This window comes from Leptidea sinapis, chromosome 5, assembly GCF_905404315.1.
Source record: "Leptidea sinapis chromosome 5, ilLepSina1.1, whole genome shotgun sequence".
Taxonomy (NCBI): Eukaryota; Metazoa; Arthropoda; class Insecta; order Lepidoptera; family Pieridae; genus Leptidea; species Leptidea sinapis.
The window spans coordinates 4,606,360-4,627,538 of record NC_066269.1 but is presented as its reverse complement, the minus strand read 5'-3'; the positions used below and the strand labels follow the sequence as shown (position 1 = coordinate 4,627,538).

Below are 21,179 nucleotides of genomic sequence, written 5' to 3'. Positions count from 1 at the left end.
TCTGTGGACAGCTAGATTACTTGGCGTTGCGCAGAGACGTCGTTTCATTGTTTATTACGGATTTAAGAGAGTACGAAAGAGCTGTTCACCTGCTTCCGCCACCGAATTCCACTACGATACGCCACAATCATCTCCACCATCTGGATGTGTGGCGTTTCTCTACTGTGTGGTTTTCAAGGAACTACCTTCCACGTACAACTAAGCTGTGGAAGAGCCACCTTGTGCAGTATTTCCAGGAATACGCACCTTTAAAAAAAGCGCTTCCACTATTTAAGACAAAATGGACAAATGCGCTGTTTTGCATACCTACTTAGTAGAAATGTTAACGGATAACCAAAAAATGTTTCACGTATACCTAGAATTTCAGGAGTAAATCGTGTTGGTGTTTCACGTATACGTACAATTTCATAGTAGGTACATATTGGATATAGTATGTAGTAGCAACATAAAATAAAATTTGTTAGGTAGGTATAGAAACAAAATATACGTAGCCGGCCCACATTAAAGTGCTCTACGGTGCGCAGGTCTGGCGCACCCCTCTATCAACTCAAACCATTTCACCACATGTAACACAGAGCTGCTCGAATTGTCGGGGACCCAGTGCTCCGTGAATGACCCAATCACTTGGCGGCACTTTGACAACAAAAATAATTTGTACAATTTCAACAAATTGTTTCCAAATAACTATGTACGTCATAATTTATTCCTCGTTTCTGGGATTAATAATGTTATGTACGTGATGTTATGGTGATATTATTAAATGTTGAGGTTTAATCCATATTTAATTAACCTTTCTTATGTCGACTAATCCTTGTTACCTTGTATACTTACATACACCTGTGCTAATAAACTCTTAGGTGTTTAAAAGTGATTAAACAACTAAAGCTTATATTATAATATTGGGTCTTTTTTGGGCTGGCAGTGAAACTGTTTTTAAATAGTAAAAGTAGTTGAAATAAAACACACAATGTTAGTAAATCATTTAATTACTTGTCAAAAGACAATAAAATTAAATCTGTACTTAGTAAATACAATTGTCTAGATTTATCCGATAATATTCCACTGCAGTCCACGTCACACACACACACACACAACATCGAGTCGTCGCACGCATCCTCGCTACACGCACACGCACACCGTCCGCGGCCCCGCCCCCTTCCGCGTTACATCTGCCGCAGTCGCTTGTTGGGCCGCTGACCGTCGTTCATGAACGCGCCCTGCACACACACGAGATAATAATAAATACAATATTATTGTGGCCAATTCATTTATTTCAGTAGAAAAAAAAAATACTTTCAAATAAATGCTAAGCAATAATGACAATGCATTTGTAAAAAGATCGATTTAAATAAATTATTCTTATTCTTAGCAAAAGGTCACAGTTTTCACTGGTAAACTAATGGCTAGCTGGTAATAAATTGCTTCTCTATAAATACATCATCTAACCCATACCTATACATTTTTGACTGAAATATTTGCAGGATCTCAATATTTGAGTTTGCCGCCCCAGCTGCAATCCGTAACACCATATACAGCGCCATAATGGTCACATTAAATAAACACGCGGGTAGAACTGCTTAGCCGTAATCATAAAAAATTTATTAAAAGTAAAATACATGATTCAACTAAATAAATATCAATTTACCATAATATCATTTCGGAACGACGTGTAAGAAATCTAGTAGCCGCGCACTAGCGTAGGCACTGAAACCTACTTCGCGCCGCCTATTCCTAAATATATAATTTGTTTGTTTGAAAATTTCAATTATTTACTTGAATATTGAATATTAGAATTTTTTTTACGATTAAGGTTAAATAGCTACCCGTGTGTTCATTTAATGTCGCCATTATAACACCACGTTGTATATGTTCTTACGGATTGCAGTTGCAAACTCAAATATTAAGATCCTGTAAATATTTCAGTCAAAAATGCTACAATATATCAACAACCACAGTTTGCATCATCACCTAACACGAAAACAGTTAAGCAAGAAATAATGGCCAATATGAAAGCCTATAATACTGCAAGGCACCTAATGAGTGCCAACATAACAAGCAGGGTTACAAGGAAAATCCCACAGGAACTTATACTGTCATTTTGTCTAATATCATGAAGCAGACTTGTTAATTGACGTTTATCACACAAGCCTGACAAATTTATGACTTACTTTTTGCAATACCTACAGATTGCAATACAGTACATCTATACTATAATATTATAAAGCTGCAGTGTTTGTTTGTTTGTTTGAACGCGCTAATCTCTGGTACTACTGGTCCGATTTGAATGATTCTTTCAGTGTTGGGTAGTCCATTTATCGAGGAAGGCTATAAGGCTATGTTTTTTTTTTCAAAATTAGGGATCCGTAATAAAATTGCTATTTTGTAACACAAGGTGTAAAATCGAAAACCTATTTTTGCGTGCGCTGCAAAAACTATTGACAATAGAACAAAATGATGTACAGGCTATAATATAGGCAATATTTTATTACTTATAAAACTATCGCGTGAATTATACTTTATATGGCAAAACAACGTTTGCCGGGTCAGCTAGTATACATATATATAAAATGGTAAAAAATATGCCGAAAGCTTCATTTATAGTAGACATAACTCTCACTCATTTTTTCAACACACAAATGCCCCAAATACCTAAAAACTAAACAAACATTCTAATTGAACATAATTACTTTCATCAATTACAGTTAGCTTGATATGGGCATCCAATAAAATAATTCACTATGAAATTTTAAATGGCCCAAAACAAGTTTGGCATGTAGACAACAGCATAATTAAATAACACAAGTCCAGTAGGTACTATGCAGTTACATACAATAAAAATTTTGTATACAGACAACATAGGTTGAGAGACATGTATGTGTTATAATCAATTTGAAACAAATTATATTAATAAAAGTAAACTAATATAAACAGATTAATGCATGCACATAATATTTTCTACGCATTTTTAATTTATCCTAATATATATAAATCCAGTGACCTGATGTTTCCAGTGAACTCCTAAGCTAATGAACGGATTTTAATGGGGATTACTTCATCAAATGCATTTTATTCCAACTTCAGAGATAGGATAGTTTTTATTTAGATTTGGGACCCATAACTATTTTTATTTTCAATGTATGTTTTGTATGGACATATTTTCTATTACATAATTTATTGAGAAACGGTTTGACAGTTCTGCTTATGAATCCATAACTATAAAAATATTGTGAGAATCCTTGAGAATTAATTCCGCTAATTTTGTCTGGAATCAATTTGACACGTGTCACGTGCGAGAATTTGGCGATTCAACATCTGAGGATGCCTGGTGTACAGGCTATAATTATCTGAATTTATACTCATTGGACCTAATATGTATTATGTAGTATATGAAGAGGATGGTATGTGAATATCTCTTGTTTCATAGTATACCCACCATGAACGGCTGCGGCATGTAGCTGTTAACAGGAGCGTACCCGCCACGTGGGAAGGCTCCCACGCCGCCGCGACCCGCAAAACCGCCTCGTCCGCGTGCACCTCCTGTGTCACAAACAAAAACGATCAATACAAATCTCAATGACTCGTTATTTATTTATTCATGTATAGGAGACCAACAGTTTTATGATAAATATTAACAATCTTATATTATAACCAGTGAAGTTTCGAACAATTATACGACACTTTTAGTTAAAATGAAACAAACAGTAAGATAAAAACCACAAAACAAAAGTAATACAAATTAACAAATAATTATAAGCTATATAAGTTACACAATACTATACACTCCTATTATTCAATACTACAATTAATTAGTTACAATTAGTTACGGATTCAGAAAAATATAAGAAATAAAAAAAAATGTGTGGCTTATCGATACGTAACTTTAATTTAATTAGCGAGTGCAGTCAAACATCATTATATTTTTTTTTTTAAATATACTTTCAATACAAGTGAAATCTCTGCAAATTCTTTGAATCCTAGATTATGACAATGAATTGCTAAATCCAAATACGCATGCCTTAAGAGCTCATGTCATACATATTTTTTTTTAAGTGGTTTATATAGAAGCATCTTTTTTAACAAATATATTACAACCTTATTAATTTACTTCAAATTTTCTCATAATTTTACGTCAAACGTCAACAATTAAATGTTGGTAACCTAGCGAAACTCTAAGAAAAAAGCTATTCACTCAATTGTATGAAACAAGCAGTTATTGATAGAGTGGCAGATGACGGCTATAACCTTGTTAAGAACAGAGATAGCCGAAATCCACTCCATTTTTAGTTACTTAGCCGGATAATATTTACTCGCCAATCGCCAAACTGTCATTGTTATTTGAAACTTATGTCAAATGACTTTTTTATAAGCGACGAAACGAGCAGGACGTTCAGATGATGGTAATTGATACGCCCTGTCCATCACAATTCAGTGCCGCTCAGGATTATTGATAAACCCAAAAATTCTGAGCGGCACTACAACAGCACTCGTCACCTTGAGACATAAGTTGTCTGCATGGCTGCACGTTTCATAGTAAACTAAATTTCAATTTTTACTAAGGCATATTACGTAGTATTTACATCCTCTTTTATGTTACCTCTAAAGTTCCCGCCGCGCGCGTTGTAGTTTGAGCCGCCCCGGCCGCGGTACGAGTTGTTGGCGGCGCGGTTGTTAGCATTATTGTTGGCATTGTTAGTGCTGGTGTTGCCACCTCCCGAGTTGCGGTTCTGGTTCTGCCCTCCGTGTTGCCGCTTGTTGCCCTGTTATATAAACCACAAGATTGATACTGGCTTTGCTTTTGCCGCAAGTTAGGCATTCATTTGGTTTCAAGTTATTTTTTCTGTACTTTCAACCGATTGGCAATAAAGTAAGATAATAAACACCACAGGAGCAGAAGTTTGAAAACCCTTCTAGTGTAATGTAATAGCGAGGCGGTCATTGTAGAATTTAGCTACACACCAAACAGGCAACATTGTAGTTCTATACAGCTTGCTGTTATGTTAAAGAAAAAATGTGAAAGTAGAGTCAGGATTTTGACAAGAGATTTGTAAAAGATCATTTTAGCAGTGGGAGGCTCCTTTGCACCGGATGCCGGCTAGATTATGGGTACCACGACGGCGCCTATTTCTTCCGTGAAGTAGTAATGTGTAAGCATTACTGTGTTTCGGTAAGAACGCCGCCGTAGCTAGAGAAATTACTGGGCAAATGAGACTTGACATCTGATGTTGTAGTGCCCGCTCAGAATCTTTGGGTTTTTCAATAATCCTGAGTGACACTACATTGTAATGGGCAGGGCGTATCAATTACCATCAGCTGAACGTCCTGCTCGTCTTGTCCCTTATTTACATAAATAAATGAAAAAGACCCTCGATCCTGGACATGACCTGATTGACATTTACAAAAATAAATATTTAGAAAAGATATTTTTCTGCACCCACATAATGAAACTGCATAATGAAGACACAGAAAATTAGTGTTTTTTTTTTTATGTCTCACACCCAGTCACATACACTACCTTAGCATTGGACTGGGCATGTGTCTTTTGCTCATCCTCATCTCTGTACTTAGACACTGTGACCAGAAATCCATTGAGTCGCAGCTCGCGATCCAGTTTTAGCGCCTTCTCTGCCGATTCTTTCTCATGGAATGTCACACGTACTGCAAAAAAATTAATAAACGAATTCGGTAAAACCTATAATATAATGAAATGAAAATTGGTATTATTTTTCAACTCTTAAAAAAATTTTAGGTAGTTCTCAATAGTCTGGCAATCTAAGATTTAAAAATTACATAATTATAAAGTTTAATTCATGTTTGTAGTATTGTTAGAAACTTAGACCATTTCCCGCCATTTTAAATATATCTTTCTCACTTTTAAAAGGGAAGTTAAATAAAATATAAGTCAAATATCCATTGGTCCATCCATTTAAAGTGAAAAAGCTTAATTTTTTTTAATTAACAAAAGAATGAGCAACCTTAAAGAAATGTAATGTAAGTAAAAAAATATTGCATATTTTTATACAATCTAATTAATGTAATTCTAGCTACACAATTATTGTTATTTTTGGAATAGATTTAACTAGAATAAGATTTATTAATTAGATTGTATAGAAATACACAATTCTTTTTTTTTTTACTTTTTAGTGCATATTATATCTGTCATTATATTATCAAATCCATGATATTATAATTTCACTACTCATATTACAATTAAGCAGTAGATCAATCAACATCATTTCTTGCAATTTAACAGCCTGCTTTTAGAACTCTAAATAAAAATAATAATTAAAATTGTAACAACTCACATATCTTATACTTTGTCTTGCTGAACTCATGAATATGGGCGACCTCGCCACATTGTCCAAACAACTGCTTGACATAGTCAGTGGAGGCCTCGTAGGGAACACCAACAAGTACAGTGGTCTCAGCTGAGGACTCCACTGCTACAGAGATAGCAATGCCCTCCAACACAGTGCCATCTTCTAGCAGTGCCTGTTATGTTATTGTGATTACATATCAAACTTCAGTATGATGAAAAAAACTTACATTTGTGTGAAAATGAACGGCTTTATCGACTGTCCCGAATTGCTAAATAAATTTGGTCTAAGAGTACCAGTAAGAATTCCACATAAGTTACTCCACTTTGTCCTCCACTTCGTCAAACGATCCTAGGTACCAATTCCCCAGTCCCCCGATTATGTAAAATTTTAAATTCTTATAGCGTAGCTGATATTGATATATTTGCTGATTCCTTAGCCAAATTCCGCAAGACCATTTGCAGCATCATTGGTAATTTTTAATAATGTTATAATTGGAAAATTGATGTAACTGTGTATAACTCATTTATTAATTAAAAAAAAAATGTTTAATTTGTAACTTATTGTATATAATACCTAAAATTAATTACTTCTGTGCATGCTGTGTTTATTTGTAAGTAATCACTACATTTAGTTCCTTGTTTTTAGTTTTTCTTTTTATATTTGTGTGTATTATTGTAAGTGATTGTAATAAATAACTAAAATGCATATGAAACAATTATGTATGAGGATGACCATTATATATACATGTACATTGTACATAAAAACTATCATATTTTATTTACAATAAAATTTTTGAATATGTTAAGAAGACTGTACTTAAATAATCTACAGTAAAAAAGTTTTAATTGAAACTTATATGTATGTTTTTTGCTGAGTGAAGATACATACTGCGGGCAATGTACAAATACATATGTTGCAATATTTAAAATAATTATAGTTAAAAATAGTTTGTGACTTAGCCACACTACTATTTAAAATACATGACTTTATAAACAATAGCACACCATGGTAACATTTGGGATTATCAACAAAATATTTTATATAATTGTAAATACTTTACAAAATAAAGACAGTTGCCCAACTGAGTATCCTGCACTCATTCTCCTCAGCAGCAACAGCATAACTTTCCAGGTGGGTGATAGGTTTTGGTGTTCTATGGTGTGTTTGTTTGTAATTGGTTTCAATTATTATATTGCATAGAAATATAAAACCACAAAGAGCCTAAAGTATTTTGGTTGACTACATACAGGATTTATAAATACAGGCATATGATGTCCATGAAAAATAAATTGAATAAATAAGTTTTTCAAATACATAAATGTTATTTTTTTTAAGTCCATGGGTGGTTGCCTCAACAAATCCCATCATGTGAGCATCTTGTCATTCTATATAAAAAAACATGTATGTAATTATAAAATGTATAAGTCAATATAACACTTCTTTAAACTTTCCATAAAATTTGAGTTTAGAAGTGGAATTTAAATGTATTATATAAAAACTTAATTGAATGTGGACACTATGTGTAAATTTCAATTATTCTTATTTTTGATCAGAATCAAAATTTATATGTTATGTTGGAAAGTTTTTCTAAATATAATAAACCTACATTTTCACTACGAAAAAATTGTTTTATCTCATTCTCTGGTTTAGTAAATATATTACAAGCCTAGTAAAAATACAACCATATATCCCAGAGGTTAGTGACCTTGTCAGCCATAATCCAAACATTAAACTAGATAATGATAATTATAGATGTTTGTTTCCAAGTCATGGATGCCTATATGCTTTTATGTATGTATATCATATTAAATTTTTTGTTGTCTTCCAGCCATAGTACAGGCTATACCTAATATGGGCAAGATAAGATTGTCAATATTAAAAATTGTTATTAACATGCAAATAATAAGGAAGAACATAACAAAAAATATCACTTTACTGACAATTAAAATCTTTGAGCTGAAAGACACATCTAGATTGATAACTAACAATATATTATTAAGTACTTAAAAGGATGATACTAATATGGTAATCTTTTCTGTACTGTATTGTCCCTGAAAGCTAATTAAGCTAAAAGAAAAAAATTAAACTCATACAGTATATAATATATTGTTAGAAATTTAAAATAAACACAAAATAATTTATGCAACATAACTGGGCTAGTCTTCTACATGATATAAAAAAAATATAATTTTATCTTAAGACATCTTGAGGAATAATTAGTTCCAATGATGTAGAAGACTAGCTAGAAAGAACATTCAAATAGTCATTCTCTGTTCAAGGGGTATCCGTAAAGGAATTTGGAATATCTAGCTTTATATACACAGCCCAACTGGATACTATCCATGGAGGGCAATTAATTATTCTAATTTTATGAACTAAAAGTTTTAATAATAATAATGTTAATAAACATTTACCTTTTCCAGAGACTCTTTGTTTTTGAATTCAACAATAGCTGATAATGTCGGAGTTGTGGTCAACTCAGTAACAATGATTGGACCACGTCTAAAAAGAAAGAAAAATTTCTCCTGTTAATGTTTTGTTCAACATAAATGCTTGGAGTGATGTTTACACCACCAAACACAAATTTATGAATGATATCCAATACAATGTTTCAGCTCAAACTTAGTAAGTATATTAAATATTTCAAATTTTAACTCAGAATTCAATAGGGATCTGATATTTGAATGTTAAAATTAGTAGATAAACAATTAATAATGATGACTATCCACTCACTTTACACTGGCGATTTCTCCATGTTTTGAGAAGAGCTCTTTCAATTTGTCTTGATAATCAAACAAGTAGCTTGATGGAATGTTCTCTACAAGGAGTTTACCAGGCTCAACTTTCTCCTCTTTCTGCTCTTCTTGCTTGGTCTCTTCTGCTGTATCTTTACTCTCATTCTCACCCTCAGGTTTATCTGTAGGTTCATCAGCTAGTGCAGCTTGTTCTTCCTCTGCTGTCATCTCTTCTTCGTTGTCTTCCTTTGATTCTTCTTGGTTTTCAACAGTTTCTTGCACCTGTTCTTCAGTCTGGCTATTTTCTTCAGCAGCTTTGGTTTTTTTCTGTCCTCGTTTCTTTTGAGCTACCATTTTTCCCGCTTATATCTGTTAATATCAAAGAAAAATCATAAGACGCAAACGAAAAAAAAGAAGCGTCCTGTCAACTTAAAACATTTCCCGCCGACACCCTGATATTATTCAATTATCGTACGATATAATATCGAGACACGTTACACCGAATAGATTAAACATTTAAAAATAAATCGACATACCTAATATAATTCTTGGTCAACTAAAACATCAATATAAGGAAAAGGCGCCATGAGGCATGGCGTTCAATGGAAAATTCACGAAACCTTGCAGCCCTACGCCGGTTATTACCATCTCAATTAATAACTTAAAGCGTAGAAAAGCGGTACTTACCTTTAATATAAGAATTCCTTCAATAAAAAAGCATACACTTTCACAATGACACACTAAAATTATTGTTAAAACAAGAAGAAATTACATACAACCGGCAATCGAGATAAATCACTTTGAGACGCCATTGAGTTTTCAGTGTTGCTAGTCTACAAAATATTCAACCATAGATTATATAGTATGTACACTGATTTGAATTGAGGCCCGTTTTGCAAAAGGCTCGGGCAAAAGGAGTCTTTCCTTTCGAACTCGTAAGAGTGAGAGTCTGTCATTTTTTTACATACAGCGAAACTTCGTAAAAGTCGTTTGTCATCTAGTTTTACCCTGAGTTTGTGTGAAAGATGGTCTAAGAGTTACCCTATTTCAAAGTTTTGCCAAAGAATATATTATAATAGTACAAGTGCAGAAGACTAACTCTGCAAAATCAATTAAATAAATAGTGACTCTCGCGCCCAAACAATAAGGTGTAATTCTGATCTCACAGTCCTAATAACCTACATTTTAATTAACCTGAAATTACCCCTCTTTCTATCGCGTGACCCTTAACTATTCTGACTATTAGGGGTGTCATCTTTACCCAAAAATATACCTACCTAGTATAACGTCATCTTTTAAAAATTGCTTAGTTTTTTCTATAATATAAATAGATATGTAATCGTAACTTTAAATCAATATTATTTCGTTGTCAAACCTACATTAGTTGCAGATAGTAATGTATGTTTTGGAAGACCACGACAAAATAAAAACTACTTAGTATATAGGAAATAAGTAGCTATCATGAATGGTAATTTCATTATAATAATAATCACTTTAAATTAAATTGTTTCAGAATCTTTAGAAAGCTTAAATTTTTTAATATGGATCGTAATGACCCTTAACATACTTGCTTTTTTAAGTTTCTCCATTCTTCGACTAAGATCGGTCGGACTGGTGAAGTAAGGTTGAAGTCCATACTGGCCACCGCACGTCCTAACCATTTGGATACCTACACGAAGAGTGGACAGGCCTGGTTTTGCATGGGACACCACTATGCTATCGTTATCGACATTTTTAAAATGAGACGATCCCATTGCTTCTTGCAACAAGTATCGCTTTGCAAATTCCTCGGAACTAACCGTCAACATTTACACATGTGCTGTCCTATCTCCAGCTTGTATATAGTGATCTGTGAATACATCATTTTGGCTGATAAATGAATACAAACCGAACAATAAATATAATCATTACTCTAATGAGAATGATTAAAATCGCGCGAAATTTTTACCGCAGCGCGTGCTTGTTGAGAAAAATATCCACAATGCGTGCTAGGCCTTAAAGCCACGTTAGAGTAAATAATATATTTTCTGGCTACGATTACAGTTTTATCCTCTAATAGCTCTTCAGTCTTCATAGTTCACACTCTCCGACTAGTATACATATATAGTGTAGTGTGTGAGTGATCTGTGGTTCACACTATACAAGTTCACAGCTCAAACCTCGGGTCAATAATATAAGCCTATATCATTTTCTAAGCAGTGGCACTCTTTCATCAAATACACCATGTAGTGCGATAGAAAGAGACGAAATGCGGCAACCAACTTCAATTCAAATCCATATGCAGCCATTTTTATCCCAGTAAGGTTGTGCTTGCCATTATAGTACCGACATAATATAGCTAAATAAAAAAATGAGAATTAAAGAAATAAGGAAACTAGCTGTTACTCACCGCCCACCGGCTAAAACTGCAGTTGAAAGACAAAAAAAAATGTTTTCGAATTCATAATAACTTTTATTCAGCGCCGTATAATTCGGGATAAGGAATTCGAAAACAAAATGCTATGAGTTAAGCCGAGAATGTTTTGGAGGCTTTCAATTTTTTTGTATATATCCTTTATCCAGACATCTTTAAATTAATCATCCACCGTAAAGCTATACAAATCGATATCGATAGAAAATAAATTGTTTTCCCTACACAATATTCCATAAGGAGGGCATGGCAATTTTTTTTATAGCTGTCAGAATTTCACGAAAATAAAAATTGGTGGTTTTATTAGGTAATATAATCTTTTTGATTTGAAGCAGTCATATTTACTGTATACTACGATGTTCATCGTATCGATAGCAACATTGCGACTGCACAACACTATGAAACCAATATTTAGCATATTTTTCTAAAAAATTGCTATAATATGTGATATGAGTTTATTTATTATAAGTTATAACTCCTGACTAGCTAAATACGGAAACCTTATGCATTTATTTAAAATTATAGCATTTTCTTATTTCAACTACTAGCATCCATCATCATGAAAAAAATTCAAGTCAACAGACAACAGATTACAAAGGTTAAAAATTAAATTTACAATATTTTTAAGTACCATTTTATTTTACATTTTTGATTTTACATGTTTTGAATTCTGATTCCATATTTGTGCATACAATATACATACAGCATTCTGATTTTCCTAATAAAAATTATACTGAAATGAAATGAATCCATGCGATGGCAAAAACAAGAAATAATTTCAGAAAGACGGCATGTCAAAAGTTAAGTTGAATTATTAAAAATTTTTGGCGAAGACAACTAAATTTCAAACATAACCTTAAAACCCTTTAATATCAATAGCCATAATTCATACCAATAAAATTGAACCAAATACCAATAATTCAATGCAACCCTCATAAATTAAGTAAGTCTTGTAGTTTTAGCTAGAAAATGATGTAGAATTTCTAAAAATTCAGAAGTAATCATTGTTCCAAAAAATCTGCCTTGTACTGCATGACGAGAAAAACAAAAAAAATAGAAACTATGGATATTGGTCTTTTTAATAGTGCAGCTCCTAAGAAGCAACAAAAAATCTTATTGAATAAAAAAAATATACGAAAAACGATTGAGGAAGATAAGAACAAAGACCTCAGCAAAGAAAAAGTAACATTAAAGAAAATAAAGAAGCAGCCACCAACAACACTAGACTATAATCACTTAGTCGAGAAAACTAAACATGTTTTAAAACAAACCAGCAAAATGAAGAATGACACAAGTAAAGATAAGGTTTCTGTAGGTTTCCGTCAGCCTGACATGAAAATACAGAAATCTGAACATGTGGAGAGAAAAATAAAGTCCAGGACTGGCATGAAATCTGCCATTGCACAGCCCTATGAAGATAAAAATCTGAGTGTAATCAAAAAAGAGAAGAAACAATCTGATTTAGAAGTTACGAATGAGCTAACTAATTCTAATAATAATACTTCAAGTTATAGAGACACTGTTATGAAACTAAATAAGGCATATTTAATTAACCAGGCAAGCAATGACAGTAAATCTCATAAGAAAAAGCCAACTAAGCTTAAAGAATTAGATAAGCGAGCAGCAGTAGTTGTAAAGAATTTGCCAGCATCTCTTATACTAAACTACAATCAAGCGTTGGTTAAACATTTTTCAAAGTATGGAGAGGTGAAATGGGTCAGGTGTGTTATTGTTATAATCCCTAATTATATGGATATTATGATTTACATTTTAACCTTTCCAAATCAGCGGTGTCCCAGGGTAGTAGATTTTTTAGATACACCTTAACTGAAAGTGCCGAACTCCCTCACCAAGTTGTGACCTTTATTTTCTTTATAAGATGGCATGAAACATATTTTGCATGGTCTTATAGCTCGATAGCTTTCTGATACATTCACTTAAATCATCCTAATTCTAAGCAATCTATTGCTACACGTAAAATAATATGCATTGACAGAAACCTGAACAAGCGCAAGATTGTGCCAATCAGAGTTTCCCGGAACAGAATGGAAAGGTTAAAACTGTAATTTTTTTTATGGAATAGGAGGACAAACAAGCGTATGGGTCACCTGTTGTTAAGTGATCACCGCTGCCCACAATCTCTTGCAACACCAGAGGAATCACAGGAGCGTTGCCAGCCTTTAAGGAAGGTGTACACGCTTTTTTTGAAGGTACCCATGTTGTATTGTCCCGGAAACACCGCACAAGGAAGTTCATTCCACAGCTTTGTAGTACATGGAAGAAAGCTCCTTGAAAACCTCACTGTGGATGACCACCACACATCCAGATGGTGAGGATGATATCCTAACTTGTGGGGTGTTGTGCGAAGGTGGAATATATTGATAATTCTTGAATGAGCATTTCAAAATTATAATTACAAAAGGAAAAAATTAATAACCATATTTATAAAGAACATAATATCTAACACTAAAAATTTAATTATGTTTTCAGTATTGCAGACATGAATGTAGCTGACTTCCCTAATCAAAAGTTTAGGGCAACTGTATTCTTTGACTCCACAGAAGCATCTACCGAGGTATTTTCTATTATTATTATTTATTATAGACTAAGCAGCTTTTGCTGTAGTGTCTATATCATTTGCGGAAGTGCTTTGAATTTTCCAAATGATTATCCAGTTTATTCTTGAACTGATTTATAATCAATTCATTCCATATATGAACAATGTTCACAAACTCTGTTCAGAACATGTTTTAATGGATTTGACGATGCCAATTGATATTGTTGCTTCATATCATGTCTCCTTAGTCTAGGATTGCTCTTTCTTGGAAGCATGCTCTTAAAATTTGGGACAGTATAAAAATTATTTAGGATATTGTAGGTTTCAATTAGATCACCTCTTTCTTGCCTGCTTTTAAGGTTGCCGAGTTCCAGCTTTATAAGTCTTTGTTCATATGTAAGTTTTTCAGTTCCCTAGGCAACTTATTATAATGTTTAATTTACATTTTTCATCTTGTTTTGTCACTTGGCTCCAGCTACAGATCTCATACTATAAAGATCCTGTAAAGGAAGCCACAACCTGATAGTTGAACAAAGACATATTATCAAGACTTATGAACTTTACATCCCTCGAATGGTTGGCTCAGTTCAATAACGCGAGAGGACGCGAGATCGAGCCCCGCATCGTTCATAAATTTTGTTTTTAAATTTAATATGTGTAAGGTTCTTATTAATCCATGTGATTGATACTTATGGAGCATGGGTGGGTGCAATCGTTTACTGGCTGTTTGTTTATTACTAATAATAGTATTTTGTGAGATGTCTATCACGATTCAATAATGTTTTTGAGTTTCTCCAATATTTCTTGGTAGCTGAAGTTATAAGGTAGCATAGTTGTTTGATGTGAGGATGTACTCAAACTCACAGTGGGCCCGAACTGGAGAAGAGTGACCCATGACTCCAATGGAAAGAGCTAGAGGAGGTCTTAGCCAAGTGGCACACTGAGTTAAGAGACATCTACAGACAGAGACTCTAACTCAGAATAAAAGGACTTACTAGAATAATAGAATAGAATAAAAATAGTTGTTTGCAGATAAAATGATCTACCCTCCTTTTTACAACTGAGTCAAACTAATAGTTTTGTTTTCAAATGCGACTTGGCCACAACAAAATCATTGAATCTTAGTAAATATGGGGATATATAAAATTAAATTTGTACAGTCAATAGTGCTCCATAAACCAATTCTAAAAAGTTATATTATGATAACATTTTTAGTTCTCCAACTTCATTAAAATTCACTACATAATGACATAAAAATTGCTTCTGCTAGCAATGTTTGATGATTGTGTGACCAGTTTTGATTTGTCAATATGTGTGTTAGTTAGTAGTTTAATATTCAAAATACTAAGAGCTATAAATGCTTTATGTGGCTGACTGTTTACGACTTGCTAATCAAAATCGGTTACAGTAACAATAGATTCACTTTCCTTCCTATCTTGCTGTATCTCTATTAGAGATGTTACCTCCCACACTTTGTTTGTCTATATGGTAGTATATAGTAAGTCTGTGGCATTTCTATTGAGTGGTATACAACTCTCTTAATGTCTTTCAGGCCTTGAAGGAAAATAATTCTTTATTTGAGGGTAATTTAATAAGTGTGGAGCAACACAAACTGAGGATAAAAAGGAAGGCAAATGCAGACTTGGACAAGAATAAAGGGCAAGTATATAATGTTACATCTTGGAGTAATTTAAAAAAATTTAATTGACAATAACATAGCCGGTGTTACATTAATATCATGCCGGGAACTTGTGGCTATCATCTTTGATTTGATACACAGTTATTAACATAACAAACACATCCATTGAGAAAAAATTGTAATCTTCAATATCAGACCTAAATTTTTTTACTTTTTACGGTTACTTAGAATCATTCACCATTGGGAGGCTCCTTTACACAGGATGCCGGCTAGATTTTAGGTTCACAGCGTCGCCTATTTCTGCCGTGAAACACTAATGTGTAAGCATTATTGTGTTTCGGTTTGAAGGGTGCCATAGCTAGTGAAATTATTGGGCAAATGAGGCTTAACATCTTATGTATCAAAGCGACCAGCATAGTTGTAGTGCCACTCAGAATTTATGGGTCTTTTCAAGAATCCTGAGAGGCACTGCAAAGCGGGAAGGGTGTATCAATAATTATCATCAGGTGAATATCCCAATTGCCTCATTCCATAATGTCATAAAATTTTGTCAAGCAATAATGAATGTATTTTTCATTAGGTCAATCTTAATTTAAATTTTAAGCGATTCAATATTTAGTTATAGAAATCACCAATCTAAAAATCATCATTATCATAGGTTGATAGGCTGCAGAAGAGGGCTATTCGCGCTATTTATAACCTAGGTAGGTCCTAAAGAATCATTGAGGGCAAAATTCAAAGAAATTAACATCTTGACTGTTGCTTCTCAATATATTCTTGATAATGTAATGTATGTTCATAGGCACATAAGTGAATTTACTAGAAACTGTAATAACCATAATGTTAACACCAGGAAGGAACAGACATATACTTATAATGCCCACTACTCGGCTAAGTCGAGTTAGTAAGTATTTTGTGGGGCTATGTATGATGAGATGGTTTGGACATGTCGAGAGAATGAATGAAGAACGATTGACGAAGAAAGTGTATAAGGCCAGTGTGAATGAAAGTGTTGGAAGGGGTAGACCTAGGCGGACGTTTTAAGATCAAATTCAGGGACGTCTTGAAAAAAAGGCCAGGTCAAGAGTACCCTAAACCGGAGAGCATGTATGAAAGGAATAATGAAAGTGGACGAAGCTAAACAAGTATGTAAGGATCGTAGCAAGTGGAAAGAAGTGGTCTCTGCCTACCCCTACGGGAAAGAGGCGTGATTTTATGTATGTATGTATATGCTTTTACAACAAGATCCCAGAAAATGTTCAAAACAAAAGTATCACGTTATTCAAAAGAATAGTTAAAAAACGATTGTGTGGTAAAGGTTACTATTACATAAATGACTTTCTTAATGATAGCACAGATTGGGAATGGAGTGACCTCACTCAGTCTATTAAATAATAAGTTTAATTGTATAATATTACTTTGTAAACATATTTTTTTCGATGAAAAAAAAAAGATCGCTGAGTTAGTTGCGCCCGTTTTCAGGACTGAGGCATTAATTTTGGAATGGGTGGTAGTTTTTGAATTTCAATAAGTGATGTTACATCCTATTTTGAATAAAAATATTTGAATTTGATAGAAAAAAGAGAAAAAATATTACATCACATAAAAGGACTTTTTGTAGTAAATATTATAAATTTTTATATATTGGACACCACACCCCTGTATAGTGATTTTTTTTCTACTTTTTTTTATTTTACTTTTAATTGTTATAATAATAATAATAATATTGACACACTTTTTACACAAATAATTAATCTTGCCCCAAGTTAAGTATATATAGCCTGTGTTATGGGTTACAAGACAATGATATATTTAATACAATATACAGTCTAACCTGGATAAGCGAGAACTGGATAAGTGAGAAAACTCTATAAGTGAGAGTAATAGCCAGGACCCGTCATTTTAAGCTCCCAAAACCTCTATTAGCGAGAAACAGAAACCTCTGTAAGAGAGTCGTTTTTCCCTCTTGGACCTCCGTAAGTGAGACTGCTGCTTATCTATAACTCTATAAGCGACAGTCGAGCTTTATTGCTTTATATTATTTAGGAGGAACTACCTATAGCTACAATAAAAATATGTACATACATAAAAGATACACACGTACAGTAACAAATGACAAAACAAATTTATTATCTGCTATTTTATGACTCATTCTTAACTTTCGTGGAACTTTCTACCATTGTTTTTGTATTGTTTTCTCGCATTCTTTTCGAATGGACACGTGTGCCTGTGTACCTTGGGACTTACTCAGTTATACATAGTTAATCGATTGTGAAGGAAAGTTGTGTTCTGCATCATGCCAAAACGGAAAATTACAGTACTGTCATTAAGTGATAAACTTAAAATAGTGAATGAGTTTGAATCTGGAAAGTCGAGAAATGAAATTCAGATGGACTTTAATTTACCAGAATCCACCTATTATAAAATTATAAAATCAAAAGACTCTATAAAGTCTGAGTGCTCTGATGGACGTGGAAATATTAAGAGGGCTAGAGTTTCTGAATTTCCTAATATTGAAAAGTGCCTTTTGGAATGGATAAAACAAACTCTTGACAAGAACATTCCCTTAGATGGACTTTTGTTGAAAGAAAAATCAAAAGAGTTTGCTACAAAACTGGGAATCCAGAACTTTTCTGCTAGCAACGGCTGGTTAGAGAGTTTTAAAAGGCGCCATGATATTGCTTTTAAAAAAGCAGCTGGGGAAAGTAAATCTGTGGACCAAGGTGTGTGTCACTGGACTAAAGATCTGCCAAATCTTTTAGAAGGGTATGAACCAGACGATATTTACAACGCGGATGAAACGGCTTTGTTTTTCAAGTGCCTTCCGGATAGAACATTTACGTTTAAAGGCGAAAAATGCCATGGAGGAAAACAAAGCAAGGAACGCCTTACACTTCTCCAGTGTGTAAACATGAGTGGTACGGACAAACTCCCACTTCTCATCATCGGGAAATCAAAACGACCTAGATGTTTTAAAGGTGTCAAGACTCTACCCGTTGATTATGCCAATAATACAACAGCTTGGATGACCAAGATATTATTTAAAGATTGGTTGAAAATAATAATAATATACAATAATAATTCCTTTATTTCAGGCTACATGGCCCATAAAATAAATACCTTATAGTCTAACATACATATGATATATAACTTAGATCTACGTCACATTTTCGCGGCGATGTGAGGCGCGGGTTCGGTAGCTTCCGGCGGTCGGCGACGTCCGCGATACTTGCGGAACACGACTCCCTTCGGCCACAGCTGCACGTCCAGGAAGGTTGATATATGTTCTGTCGGGACGCGAACAACAAAAGAGTTGAAGTCTACTGCGTGACGCGTCACCAACTTTTCGACCCCCAACCGGAACCTTGTCTTCTCCACCAAGTACTGAACAATGTCGGAGGCCTTGGTGGTGTGGTGAACGGGAAAAAAGTTGACAAACAAATGAAGATAAATCGTAAAAAAATTCTGCTATTCATTGACAACTGTGCTGCCCATACGGACTTACCAACACTTGCAAACGTAAAAGTAATGTTTTTACCTGCTAACACCACTAGTAGACTTCAACCATTAGATCAAGGCATCATTCATACTTTCAAACGCTTTTATCGCAGAGAAGTCGTTAAACATATTCTTACGAGTGTGGAAGAAAACAGTAGCCCTGACATTAACGTACTTCTAGCTATGAAATTTGCTAGAAAAGCATGGTACTTAGTCAGTGACGTTACTGTTAAAAACTGCTTCAAGAAAGCTGGGTTTTTGAAAAGTACAGATGAGCAAGACTTGCCAAAGGAAAATGATGTTGAAGTTGGACCTAGCAACGAGGAATGGACTAAGCTTGTGTCTCACGAATCCAATTTGTTAATGCCGAGCTTCGACGATTTTGTTCAAATTGACGACGGCGTAACTACCGCTGGAGAACTAACTGACGACGATATCGTTAAGAAATGTGTGAACACCTGTATTGCTAGAAATGACAGTGAAGACGAGACACAGATTCCGGAAACAGAAATAAAGATCATTCCAATGAAGCTAGCTTTAAATGCGTTGGAGACGGTCCATCAGTACTTTGAATACGCGGCGGTTGTTGATCAAGCAATATTCGACAAAATTTATGAGTTAGAGAAACACATACAAAATACAAAAACAGAACGAAATTTACGGATTTTTTTTAAGTGTAAATAAGTTCTAAATATAAATTTATATATGTAGTGCATGAATTTTTGTTTTGTTTTCGTAAGCATCTTAATACCTACTCTTATAAAGTACTTATATGTCGAATGTGACTTGTTATTGCTGCGTACCTCTATAAGAGAGAAACGCTACCTTTATACCTGCATTAGCGAGAAACTCGGGTTAGTGAGAAAACTCTATAGCTTCCTTGAACTCTCGCTTATAAGCGAGAATGAAATTATGCTCCCCTGAACTCTCGCTTATCCAGGTTCGACTGTACTTACTTAAACATACATATATCCATTTAAACATACATAAATACATTTAAACATCCATGACTCGGAAACAAACATCTATATTCATCATATAAATGCTTACACCTACCGGGATTTGAACCCGGGACCTCTAGCTTAGTAGGTAGGATCGCTAACCAGTCTGTTATACACTTACAATGAGACGAAATGGCCTGAAATACAATAATATTTTTATTATAAATCTGTTATTGTAAAGCCAAAAGCAATTTCATAAAAATCTTAATATGGAACCGCAAGTTTAGGACCTAGGCATTCAATATACAAATTCATATGTACTTACTTGTTCCTGTTATTAAATTTTATATAGTTGAGTCACAATAACAAATAAGAAATGCATATTCTTACTGATAGAAGCGCATGACCACCGGCCAGTTTTATTAATTCTAGTTACGTCTTACACTCGCGACACATCAGTCACTTTGTTTTAGTGTTCGTGCATTTGCGGAAAATAGAGGTTAACTGTTACCCGCTATTTTTATTACGTGGTCACAGCTTTCACATTCTATCTAGCCGTATAAATTATCTAAGCTTTGATATTTTGATTTAAAAACAATATATATTTATTTTTCAGATTGCTTCCTAAAAAGAAGAAAAAAAGGAAAGCTGTGAATGAAAACTCTGATGTTACAATGACATAATAAGAATGAAGAAGAGACTGCATAATATTACAAACTATTGTCTGGATATTGTTTATAATGAGAATAATATAAGGAATACGCCAGGAAAAAGATACCCCAGAATGTATAAAATTGTTAAATATTCGTGTGCACCCATGTGTTTATTACAATAAAATTATTTGTTTTAATAAATAGAAATTTCTCTGTACTTTTAATTGGAGGGATATCGCTATGATACAAGCGCGGGGTGTATCATAGAATTTGTAGGTTATAACTTATAAGCAACTGTTTACTTTCAAACTTATCCGGATTATACTTGATCGGCAATCGCCACACTGTAATTAAACTGTAAGTCAACTAAATTTAAAATTACGACAGTTGACTCTTATTACGTATTACTAACATCCTCTTTGGTGGCCA

At 33.8% G+C, this 21,179-nt stretch overlaps 2 protein-coding genes across 2 annotated transcripts; one reads left to right on the top strand and one right to left on the bottom strand.

Annotated features, from left to right (window-relative positions):
* Positions 1–968: 968 nt before the first annotated feature.
* LOC126964540 (RNA-binding protein squid-like) lies at positions 969–9,907 on the bottom strand. Its single transcript, XM_050807732.1, has 8 exons — positions 9,740–9,907; positions 9,051–9,421; positions 8,732–8,819; positions 6,303–6,489; positions 5,513–5,655; positions 4,595–4,757; positions 3,434–3,537; positions 969–1,217 (listed from the first exon to the last, which is right to left on the bottom strand). Exons 2-8 carry the CDS (start codon positions 9,404–9,406, stop codon positions 1,164–1,166), a joined length of 1,095 nt encoding a protein of 364 aa, XP_050663689.1. The 5' UTR covers positions 9,407–9,421; positions 9,740–9,907; the 3' UTR covers positions 969–1,163.
* Positions 9,908–11,801: 1,894 nt separating this feature from the next.
* On the top strand, positions 11,802–20,957 carry LOC126964553 (uncharacterized). The gene is made up of 5 exons (XM_050807748.1): positions 11,802–12,060; positions 12,419–13,183; positions 13,953–14,037; positions 15,572–15,678; positions 20,714–20,957. Exons 2-5 carry the CDS (start codon positions 12,495–12,497, stop codon positions 20,778–20,780), a joined length of 948 nt encoding a protein of 315 aa, XP_050663705.1. The 5' UTR covers positions 11,802–12,060; positions 12,419–12,494; the 3' UTR covers positions 20,781–20,957.
* Positions 20,958–21,179: the final 222 nt, after the last annotated feature.

Excerpts from the sequence above, each read along its gene's own strand:
- LOC126964540 (XM_050807732.1), bottom strand. The coding sequence starts at position 9,406 with ATGGTAGCTCAAAAGAAACGAGGACAGAAAAAAACCAAAGCTGCTGAA. Across the intron at positions 5,656-6,302 it reads CAAGACAAAGTATAAGATAT|TACGTGTGACATTCCATGAG; the intron begins GTGAGTTGTTAC and ends ATTTTTTTGCAG. Across the intron at positions 4,758-5,512 it reads ATGCCCAGTCCAATGCTAAG|GGCAACAAGCGGCAACACGG; the intron begins GTAGTGTATGTG and ends TTTATATAACAG.
- LOC126964553 (XM_050807748.1), top strand. The coding sequence starts at position 12,495 with ATGACGAGAAAAACAAAAAAAATAGAAACTATGGATATTGGTCTTTTT. Across the intron at positions 14,038-15,571 it reads CCACAGAAGCATCTACCGAG|GCCTTGAAGGAAAATAATTC; the intron begins GTATTTTCTATT and ends AATGTCTTTCAG. Across the intron at positions 15,679-20,713 it reads GACTTGGACAAGAATAAAGG|ATTGCTTCCTAAAAAGAAGA; the intron begins GCAAGTATATAA and ends TTTATTTTTCAG.